The following is a 12,564-nucleotide window of genomic DNA, read 5'->3' as shown; positions in this document are numbered from 1 at the left end:
TATTTTAAAGTCTTATAAATATTTTTTTATTAAATGCGCTTCTGTTTCGTGTGAAGGATTTTATTTGGAGTGAAATCAGAGCCCCTCTGGAGGGTTGAAGCAAATGGCATGCAAATCCCATCACTTAGATCGGGGAGGCCCCGTATTATACGTAATACGTAATAATAGGGTTTGTTGAAGTTCAGGGGTTGATATCTTGTAACCTCAGAGAGACGTTATCTGCCATTTACTATCTGGAAACTTCAGAGATAGAAAATGTTTTGAGGTACCTATTTTAATTTTCCTGATTTAAATTGCTCAAATTAATAGTAATTAATCCAGAAATATTTATTATATATTTATTTAATGAAGTTACCTATATCTAATGTGTTCTTGATATTGTTTAGTATGAGAGGCGTGTAGAAATTACCAAAAAATATGTTGTTGCAGATTAAATTTATTCATTTTTTAATAAGGTCATGGCCATGGTCTTACAAGATTCAAGCAATGAATGATATTCGTTAGTTAAAAGATATTGCTTTATTCCAATAAGTTTGCAAACGTGCATACATTTTTACAAGATGGCTCAAAAATTTATATTTTCAACCCTTATCCGCACCTAATGGTGCATAGGATATACTGCATTGTAGTGACGTAGTGTTATCTTTAATTTGTAACGTTAATTGCATCAAGGCAAGGTGATCAGCCCTGCGCTTCTTGTACCAGTCCAGGGTGGATATTAAACAAACCAGGGAGTAAAAATCACCCGTATTTATTTTCATCCCCCTGGGAGTCGATTTTGGGACCGACAGCATGGTAGCCAAACATGCTGACCACCACACTACAGAGGTGGAAAGTAAAGAAATTCGATTAAATACATAAAAAGGTATTTTTTTCAGTAAGGTTTAAAGTAATTATGCTTATATAATTTCGAGAAATAACCTGTTGCCCTCTTCAGGGTTTAATTTATTAATAAATTAAACCCTGAAGAGGGCAACAGGTTGTTGCCGAAACTAGTTGGTTAGTAAAAATGTGAGTGGATAAGAACACAAAGTATTTTTATTTCTCAAAATAATATATCAATATGATCCACAAAGTTAATGCTTTCAATATTCAAAACATAATTATGCTTAATCTTTAAATTTGATTCATTGCTTATATATTGCGTATCCACGTGAATCAAAATAAAAAAGGACTCTTGATAAATTATAGAAATTTAAATTTAAAAAATACTCCCTTTAATGATAATGATTAAATTTCACTCTAGACTCTCATGATTTAAAAATCATATCATATTTTTAAAAACAGCGTTTGATTTGCAATAAGTTTAAAAAAAGTATTTTTTTTATATAAAAGGTTTTATTTATTATTTATTTATGATCACAGTCGTATAAAACTATACATATTCATAATTATATAAGTACATATTCCACAAGATTGAAAAAATGAAATAAGAAAATAACAGAGATTTTAAAATAGATATAGTTAAATAGCTAAGTTCACAATCTTATATAAGTACATACATTCGAAATAGATTTTCATAATTTATAAAATTATAAAAATGTATTTCAAATTAAATATGTAAATTATAGAAAGTAGTATGAAGTTATAAGATACGATAGAGGTAGTTAATGTACATTAGAAAAAGTAAAGTTGTTACACTTCTAAAGAAAACAAGGATAGAAATTGAAAATAGGAAAAGGAGCTGAGAAAGATGGCACAGGTATCTAAATATCTACGAATGGAAGTGGAAAATTACTAGAGGAAGTTCGTGCAGTAAAAAATTAAATAAATAAAGTAGGTACTATATAAGAATAGAAATATAAAAAAATACACCTAGCACTCATGGGTGCTGAAAATCATGTAAAAGTATCGATGCGATAAATATTTTTCGTACATTCAGAAAATTTTTAACGATTGGACATGTTGTTTAAGCACGTGTGCAAAAATTGTATATCAACGTACGAATTTAATTTGGTCGTTTGCCATACTTTAAACGGTAATCAACTAGTGGAATTTATACACCGGTTAATTATATCAAATTATTGTATATTACGTTTGTTTCATAATCACCAAGTTGAGTTGCGTAACTAATACCACATTGCTCAGAGGTAGAAATTACGGTCCAACCAGATCAAGATGCATAATTTTAACTTTAAATTTCAAAAAAATTAATCGTTTAAAAAAAAAATAGCAGTTTTGGTCTACTTAATCTCAAATGTTAAAGTAGCTCATGTTTTTTTTTTTTTCATAAAATACAAGTTAATTAAAAACGAACTAACAAGATAAGCCAACTCAATTTAGTGTTAATACCAAGTGAGGCTGAGCGGCTTTTGTTTAAAAATAGGATCCAAGTTGTAGCAGAGTAGGGTTGAACCATCTCAGAATCGATTTGTATATTTAAACTACCACTGATCTCGATCGGATTCATTCAAAATTCAAATTCATTTCAAGTCCCATTTTGACTTATAGCAGTTTAAAATACGTAATTTGAAAATAGTTTTTGACAGATCCCAACGATCTATAAGAAGAAGAAGAAGAAGAAGAAGTTGTTGACAAAGAAGTTATGAACAAGAGCTGGCTGGTAATATAAGTGACACAAGGTCAGACAAAGTGACCCAGAATGACTCCAATAGACACAAAGATTTTTGCTAAGCCAATCACAGCATCATATAATGTATCGAAGGTGTTTAATTTTTAGTGGCTGAAGGAATACTGTTGGAGAGCTGGTCCTTGGTACTTGGACAGTTGGCCCGGGAAGGCAGACTGGATGCCGGACTTGACCGGAGCCGTGTAGAACTGCTGACCGCCGGACTTGGCGGGCTGGGCGAACTTGCTCCTGACGACGGGAGCCACGTACTGCGGCTGCTGGTAGATGATCTTGGCTCCCTGGGGCTGGCCTGAGAAGCTGTTGAAGTCCTGGGAGTACTGGAGCTTGTCAGCGGAGAGAGCATCCTAGAAAATGTAGTCATAAATGTAGTCAAAAATTCAAAGTCATCCTAGAAAATGTAGTCATAAATGTAGTCAAAAATTCAAAGTTCCTCCAACAAATCTTGATGGGAACAGGTGTCGTTCCAACAAAACTAAATCATGGTTAACAGGACTAAAACGATCATGGTTTTGAAAAAAACTATAAAAAATGAATTTGGTACCAATTTTTTTTTGTATTTTAATCAAAATGATATTAAAGTGCATTCTTAGAGTTTTAACATTAAATCTTACGAGATTCATTTAATTTCTTGTTCTTTGGTCATTTTTACCCGCATCCACAAATCCTGTTAATATGTAGTTTCATTGAAACGAAAAGTCCACACAATAAAATATCAGGACCGTTCTCACACGTATCTTACCCACATCTAGTTAAAATCATAATTTTTCAATGTAAATTACCGTCCCTCGGTATGGTATGTGCTTCAAATAAATATAAACACAACACATTTCGTTACGTTTAAAAAAAAATCGTTCAATAATAACAAGTAGAAATTTATAATAAATCCAAAATTTTTGTACTTTCTTTTTGCTTTGCTAGTTCATGAATTCTTTTATTATTTATTTTTGTTTTCACTGCAAGTAATTGTTTGGTTTATTTGTTATTAGATCAACATAAGATGAAAAAATATAGTTTTATAATTTAAAAATATTAATCGTACTCAAAACCTACGCTATATTCCACGGGAATTGATGGCACATTGACAGATCGAAGACAAGTGTCAAAAGGTTTTCGATTTTTGACTTTTTTTATTATGTTAAAAATAATCGTTATCCACTTTTATACGTGAGTTTTTTTTCACATTAGGATCGGTTTCCAAATTGAAAGAATTTAATCAAATAAATATTTTTGGTTTGTTATTATACAATGATTCATACAAAAACGTATCAATTCGGAAGTCAATTAGACTAAAATTTAACCAGAGTTAAAAAAATGTTTGTGCTTATAACGCCGTATCTCAAAATACTCATAGAACTAAAAAAATACTTGACGTATTATATCATACTTCAAGGACAAGCTTTTTAAATCCGTGTATAATATAAATTGCGTTCCTTTGTATTACTGAACTTACAATATCTTTTATTACCAACCAAAAGTTTTTTTATACATTTTACTAGTTTTTACATAATAATTACTATTTTTTTAAAAAAAGTCAACAACCTTTTTAATCTTGACTGACTATAGAACGAATCGATATTTATTCGATATTCTTATTTACAAATTTATCACCAAAATACCTAGCTAGAAAAAACATAAGCAAAATACGAGACTATTTTCCGAGACAAAGTTAGGCTCGAGTATAAAGTTACAGAAAGGCAGGAAACGAGCGTTGCAAAAAATATTGAACTATTTCATTGCCAACTAGTCCTATTATTTTTCTCCTTAATACGATAATAATAATTAATTTTGGCATGTAACAATTATATCAAACCGCTTTATGTCATTATGGTAAGAGTAGATATCAAATATACCACACCAAAAAAATATATATCGGACAAAAGATATGAATTATAAACGGAATTTTTTGTTTTTTATAAAAAGCCGTATAATGTAAAAGATAATAGCCATAAGTTTAATATATTCCAGGTGGAAGTCAGACATATAAACATAAATGTGCATGAATCATAACAAGTTCTTTAAATAATAATTGGAATTCGAATCATGGTATGTCTATGGTCTAAAAAAATATCCCGGTGTCCGTTAGAAAAAATAATTTTTCCCAGGTGTCATTAATTGCTTTCGATATGATGTACAGTGTCTATCATCTACAATACATTAACTCAAAACAATTCTTATTTGTTCAGGAGAGACCAGCAACTCGAGGCGCGATGCAATTTTTTTTTGTCATTTTTAACACCATTTCCATTAAATTTACTGTCCAGCATAATCAGGATCAAACCAGGAATAGCGTTAAATTTAATTAGAGAACCCAAGACATAAAAACACGCTTATCGTTACTGCTATTTTGAAAATGAAAAAAATATGGGTTATAAATTACCTGGGTATTGAAGGAATACTGTTGAGGAGCCACATACTCTTGCTGAGACCTCGGAGGAGAGCTTTTCAAGACCTGAGATTGGTACACCAAAGGTGCTTGGGGAGATGGAGCGTAGTTCAGTTGGCTCGGAGCAGAGTACGTGAACTGTGGTTGATGCTGAACGACCTGCGGCTGATGTTGCACAACCTGCGGTTGTTGCACATACTGCTGCTGAGCTGGCTGCGAATACGCGAACTGGGAAGGACCAGATTGCTGAATTCCCGAATAAGCCACTTCGGGCTGATAAACCTGGGGTTGGTATTGCTGTTGGAATCCTTGTACTTGGAATGGCTGTTGGACGAGCTCTTGAGGAACGGTGTTATAGACTTGCGGCTGTTGGGAGTACTGGTTAAAGGTTTGAGGTTGGGACTTGGCACCGGGACCGGTCTGGTCATACTCCTGGGATTCGGCGAAGGCAATCTGACTGGGAGTCGCTGCAGACTGCTGCCTGATAGCGGCACTCGCGAAGCCAACGAGGGCGGTGATTAAAATGATCTGGAAAAGGTAATTCACAAATAAGAACATATGCCTGTTATATAACGCCATCTCTAGTGAATTTTTGGTATCCATATTGATGGATTTGGAGGTATCATTGTTTCGTTGAAATGTCCTAATAAACAATGGAGGAGTATTTTTTTATGAGAAGAGTTTCCAGAGTTGTACTAAAATATTGTACATACCATATAACTTCATAAAAACATAGTGAACATAGAGATAAATCGTTTTATTAAAGCTTCGAAAAGCTTTTTTTACACAAAAAATATTTATATTTCAACATATACAAAAAAAAGGGTTTGATTTTTTTATTAACAGCACTCAGCAGAGTCCTGTTAATTACCATTTTAACCATACTGATTGAAGAAAAATATTATTTAAATTGCTGGAAGTTGTATATATTACATTCGACAGAAAAAAAATCACATTTTACGTATAAAATTCAGAGCTGAAACCCCTCGTGAGGTTAAATACAGGATTTTCGAACACGCTTAAAATGTTCTTTAAAAAATACGTTAGCTAAAAATGTTTTTCTAGTATGTAATTACCGTATACTGTGTTAATGCGTTACATGACTATGAAAAGGAATAGTTTTTTTCTTTCTTCCGAAATTAGCTCATCCATCAAACAGCCCCAACGCAAAACACCATCACTAATTTGCTTGTCAAGACCAGCGAGATTATATTCGCACGAATTTAGTATGTCTTTGTAATAATAATACATAAATTTATTTTGTGCTATTTATTTCATGCCTTTAACAATTGAGTAAGTCTTTTTTTATTTTTTTCTTTGATGATTTATTTAAAAAAATTAAACGTTAAAATTATTAATTAAATATTAAGTTAGGGTTAATTAAGAAAATTAATTTTATTTTAGTTAAACAGCATTTTGGTGTCAGTCACGAACTTTTGTATTTATTAGTGTTGTACAAAAATCTATGGTGAAAAAATACTCGATAAATAGTTTCGATACAGAGTAAATTTTGAACAAATTGATACATTTCATTGATTGAAAAAAAAATGATAATCTGATAACTGCACTCCATAAAAAATAGTGTCGTAAACTTAAATTGTATTTGAAAAATATACAGTTATATGAATCATTTACGACATCTTGAATATCGTATATGAAACCCAGTCCATGACGGTAATCATATTTCTGTATTAGATATCCACGGAGCTTAAAAATGATTTGTTATGGGATGGCAATGATCGCTTCCTTTGTGCTTTAATTAATAAAGTTTTTTTATAAAAAAATCTCCCGTTTTTTTCACAACAAAAGTTTATCTGATTAATGGAATGAGTACCTTGAAGGCCATCGCGCTCTCACTTGAGGTACTGAGGAGTAATGCGAAGTCCTCGCTCGTCCACTGAAGAGTGTGGCTGCTCAACACAACCTTGGCTCTTTATACTCCGTCCGCATTGCTGTAACACTGACTTACTCTCAATTCCTTGACGTCACCAGTTCGGGCACTCCGGAACAGCGGATTGCAGAAATCGAAAGTAAAGCCGAACCAACGGATAGAAACAAACAAACCGAAGCAACGAGCTCAGAAACATTACAAAGATATCAAATCAACCTTTTTTAGGTTGTTTCAACTTCTGTGTCGTGTTTTTTAGGGTATTCGTCTAGTTTCGAAGCGTAGATCGTTAATACTAGAGCAAGTTCAATGGAATCAAAGACGAAATTTTTCGGTTTATCTCGTGTCACTCGTGAAAAGTTCGTATTCGTGTATTATAGATGTAGAGAGAAGAGAATGCACGAGGTTGTGACATAATATAATGAAAGGAAGAGAAATTATTAATTCTGCCGAAGTAATAAGAATACTGAATTTTAAATATTATTATTTTTAAATAACTGCACTTTATTGTGAACCAGAGCTATAAAGAAATGCATTCTCAAACGGAGATGAAAGCAAATTGGAAGGTTTTGTTGTGTTTTTATGAAGATAATGTTGCGTCATCGGAGAAAGAAGCGATCTTGTAAAATAAAATAAAAATAAACTAGTTTTCCTTGATGGACTCGATAATTGGTTAAAATTTTCAAACATGTTATAATAATAGTTTTTTTTTAAACTAACGGACAATAAATGCACTTTCATATTTGTTAGATGTGACTTGTGCGTTCGGCCAATATGCGCTTACATGGTATCCTACATACAAAATAACCCTGGATTTTCGAAACGCCCCTAAAAATTGCTTTTAACGTACAATACTAAAAATGCTACGAAAATCATTAGCACAGTTATTAGTTAAAAATTAAAAAATATTAATACATAAAAAAGTTGGTAAAAGTTGATGGTTAATAAACGGTTGGTAAATAGTTATAATGTATTATTAATTATTTATTTTAGAACAGGATTTGATGTGCAGTTTGAATTTATCCGAATAGGTGGCAAATTAATATCCCAAATAATTGCTTTATAAATATCAACGAGATATACAAAAAAATACAATTATTTTGACTGAAGAGTAAACTGTAATCTAAAATAAGTCAAATAATGTAAAAAAGCATTATTTTTAAACGACATGAAAATAATAGTTGACACACTCGATCATATACCTGACCATTATTGAAACGTAAATAATTGGTTTTCGATAATTTTGGGACCTGCTGTTTCAGTGATTTTCAAAGCCCGAAAAATCCCGGATAGTTCATTTCTCAGTTGGTACGATCCCAGTTATTCGAGAGTCAGCTGTATTATGAATTCCAAACGTTTTATTTAAACTATTGATCGTTTAATTTTAAACTAATAATCGCAGTGGATGGATTTTCTGTACATATAGGTACTACTTATAACTTTTTAATCTATCTGCGGACTATAATTTTAAATAAGATATTCTTTTCATTTCAGGCCTTTTTTTATTAAGCATCTGTTATCGTCTGAATGATCTGTATATTTTTACTTGGTAATATAATAAAACAAAACTTAATAGCATGTATAAATAGGTAGGATTAATACATTACAATAAAAAAGTTATTTTCTCTCCTCAACAGACGTCAAAGTTTGATCGGTTTATCAAAACAAATTTCGGAAGTTCTCCAAAAACTGGTTTGCATAAGGTTCCACTTTCCCAACCGAATTCAAATTATAACTGGTCCTTTCTTTTGATCAGACCACTCGATAATACTATCTACCAGTACTGTGAGCTCAATTCTCTAAATAATGCATACGTAATAAGAGTCGATTATAATATTCGTAGGCAGATAAAAAAATAGAAAACAACAACAATATTCTACAATAGAATATAATTTTTGACCGTAAGTAGTGTGATAAATGAAACGATTTGTTGGTACTCGTACATACAGGGATTAGCAGCAAATATTTCAACAAGGTTTTATGGTAGATAAGGGTTGGAGAGAAGGTGAAAAAAATTCATCTCTACCCAAAACATATATTTTATAGTAATCAATAGAAAATATTGAAAATAACTTGAAAAGAGAAAAATTAAACAATATGTAAATTTGAATTCATATATTCAACATTAATTATTTATATACATATATATACATATATATATATGTATATATATATATATATATATATATATATATATATATATATATATATATATATATATATATATATATATATATATATATATATATATATATATATATATATATATATATATATATATATATATATATATATATATATATATATATATATATATATATATATATATATACACACACACTTGTTAGATTCATATTCGTAATGTATAGGACGCAACTACATATAATACATGCATATATGTAGTTTTGCCTTTGTATTAGGGAAACATAAAATGTTCAAGCCCTAAGCCTGTGAAAGTGATAGAAAGATTGATCAGCTGTTTCACTCTGACGAGGGTCACTATTGCGTTACATCACCCACCTACCCATTTACCTAAGTAACATTTAAAATTGAACATTTCGCATGAGTACTTACATAAATGTATGGTTACTGTTAAGGTTTTTTATTTTGATTTATTTTATTGTCTCAACTGAGATGAAGAATCAATTGTTTTGTTATATGAAGGACGATGGAAGTCTAAGCATTAGGTTGGCTTAAGTGATCACTTTATACCTATAAAAAATGGATATTTTTTTTAAAGTAGCATATATGCACTAATATAGTATAAACCTCTACACTAGTTGTATGTATACTTGTTACTATTTATTATAATATTATTTGAGAATGAGTAGAAATTTGATACGATCGTTTCCTGAAGTGTCTTTTGCACTTGGTGCAAAAATCCAAAGCGGTTTAACTTTTAATAGTTTGAACCTTGAAAAGTTGAACTATTAACGTTTGTAATATCAAAAATTTGATACCTGCATGAAAAAGCACACTTCGTTAATCAATAGAGATCCAGATCTTGTATTGAACAAATAAGTAAATAAGTATTAAATGTAGGTACGTTTTGTACAAAATATTAGTTTAGTCAAAATTGTGTGTGGTAAAACCTCGACATAACGGATCTCTATGAAACGAATGTGACAGACAAAAAATCCGGTCAAATGTACAAAAATTAAAAACGTCATATTAATATTTTAAATTCATGCTTAAATTCACATAATCACAAATTATGTCTCAAAACTTTAAAAGTGCAAACTTAACTTGATCCCCTTTTTTATAGACAGGATAACCGAAAGCAAGCGCGTCGATATCGAACAGCAAAGTCACTTCAAGGCGAGTGTCTGAAGACAATAAATAGAATTTTGTTTGTGTTTTGTATTGTTTTTATGTAAATCTAAATACAATGTTCGTATGTGAAAAAAAAAGTTTATCCATTTATTTTAAATCTATTTTCATATAACGAATTTCGGCTTTAACAGACACCCCCTCACTCCAATTAGTCCGTAATATCGAGAATTTACTGTACATATACCAGTATTATGTTAAATATACATACATACATATGGTGAGAAGGCAAATTATGAAGGTAATTATGAATACGCGCGTAATTCCATCTAAATGTGGTGAATTGTCACTTTTTATTTTTCTGTTTAATATCGTTTTGTATCTATGATTGATCGTTCTTTAACCACAAGTGTTTAGGCGTTATAATAGTACTTGTTACGGCTAGGTGTGGCGCTACTGGTAAAACAGTTTATCATATGTTTGGTTAATGACGAATTCAATTGGAAAGGCTTTTACGTTACAAAAGAAATGTCGAGTAAGTAGCGTAGTACTGTATACACAAGACATAACTACACTCAATTCAACCATCTAATGTATTTTTCAATCATAGACTGTGAATCCAATCACTTTCTGCGTCTCAACATTCCCACAGCTCCTTTCTATTTCTTACCAATTTACACTTCCTTTTCTCATCGATTTTTGCCTTAAATTCAATCATTATAAACTTAACATCTTTGCGATTGTAAATGCAATGACTTTCCTAAAATATAAATACTCACTCACACCCACCCTCAGTCTCTTTTTTTTTCTCTTATATAATATACAACAGTTCTATTCATAACATAAGTATATGGGAATTAATAAATTGCCTTTTATCATTGTCAATCTAACTATGTTTTTATATTTTTTATGTACAATATGCCAATACTTCTCCGTCTTAATCCTCATTGCTGAGGGCTGTGACCCTTGCAGAAGCAATGACTCTTCTCCAGTTATCCCTTGACTGCGCTGCACGTAGCGCTCCAACCACTGAGGTGCCTGCTGCTGCCTTAATTTGATCGGTCCATCGTGTGGGGATCTTCCTCTCCCTCTCTTTCCCTCCAGGCTACCGATCACAACTAGTCGTTCCAGGCTATCCTCGTTGCCATGCGCAACGTGTCCAAAGAACTGGAGAATCCGTCGGGTACAGATATTGGCCAGAGTCAAGCCATCCAAGCGTAGTTCCTGGCGAATGGACTCATTGGTGCGTCTAGCTGTCCATGGACATGCCAATAACTCAACTTAAAAAGAAGACATTTTAAAAATTCTCTTTTAACTAAACTTGTTTAACTAAAAATATAGTGATACAAGGTACTGTAATTTTTGGTAGATTATATATTTTTCAAATTGGATCTTGTTTATGATAGGTATAAGGCGCTTGAAAACATGCTATAAATTTTAAATCTTATTTTTTTTGAGATAATATTTTAGTTATTTTATACATAATATTTTGAGTATGTACAAATCATTGTTCAAAAATCCGGATATTAAAAATAACCTACTTTGAAGAGAAGGAAAGAGATAGAAATATGGAAGTCTTTGGGCATTCATAGAGTTTCTGAATTGTCATCTGCTGGCTTAAGTGATCATTTTATACACCAGCGTAATGTTTACCATCCTACAGTTTGAAATATATTTTAATTGCTATGATAAATGATCAGCTATGGTTCTCAAACATTTATATTTCGTATTTATATATTATCTTATCAAATTATTCTGTCTCCCTTTCTATAAGTACATAAATATAGCAAATAAAACAAACTACATTACATTAGTGTAATATTGTAACAAGTTTATGAGACGTTATGAAGTTCACTTTCTTTTGATTGTGTTTGCATAAAAAACATCTTGAGTTGGTGCTCGTATGTTATGCAAGGCAAAAACTGGATTGCTTATGCCTACATACGAGTATGTTGTTCTCACCCGGCGCGCGGCGCCCGGGCGGTCGGGGTCTCGGTCACTAACTCTATTTGTGGAGGGCCTCACCAAAACGTTACATTTCCATTATAAATGATTATAAGTAATCAGGAATTCTGGCTTGTAAAATTTTACGTTTTGGTGCGATTTAATGATTTTTTATTGTTTTAACACAGGATTGGCCACGTTTTTTCGCAACTTTAATTAAGATTTCGATAGAATACAGTAAACAGAATGGATTTGCATTAAAAGTATTTTTTGTGTAATATTGAATATGTAAATTTTCGGTGAGGACCTCCACATTTACACTTCTTTACCTACAGTCGGAGGTGTCAGATTTCAATCATAACATTGTTCGAGCTTCAAGTTAAAAGTAAAGATGAAAAATACGTATCGTTTTAATGTATCAAAATTGAATATTATCGGTTGGCACTTTTACTAGTGAGCTGTGGCGTGCACAGATAATTAATTATGGTA

General features: G+C 31.5%; 1 protein-coding gene across 1 annotated transcript; it reads right to left on the bottom strand.

The window, feature by feature from the left end:
• Positions 1-1,318: 1,318 nt before the first annotated feature.
• LOC148302583 (uncharacterized) lies at positions 1,319-6,875 on the bottom strand. The gene is made up of 3 exons (XM_088271389.1): positions 6,808-6,875; positions 4,968-5,501; positions 1,319-2,934 (listed from the first exon to the last, which is right to left on the bottom strand). The coding sequence occupies exons 1-3, from the start codon at positions 6,817-6,819 to the stop codon at positions 2,677-2,679; spliced, it is 804 nt and encodes a 267-aa protein (XP_088127515.1). The 5' UTR covers positions 6,820-6,875; the 3' UTR covers positions 1,319-2,676.
• Positions 6,876-12,564: the final 5,689 nt, after the last annotated feature.

Source organism: Brachycentrus maculatus, unplaced genomic scaffold (genome assembly GCF_059751285.1).
Source record: "Brachycentrus maculatus isolate JH-2025_06_01 unplaced genomic scaffold, ASM5975128v1 h1tg000439l, whole genome shotgun sequence".
In the NCBI taxonomy this organism is placed as follows: domain Eukaryota; kingdom Metazoa; phylum Arthropoda; class Insecta; order Trichoptera; family Brachycentridae; genus Brachycentrus; species Brachycentrus maculatus.
This window is presented reverse-complemented; position numbering and strand designations above follow the sequence as displayed.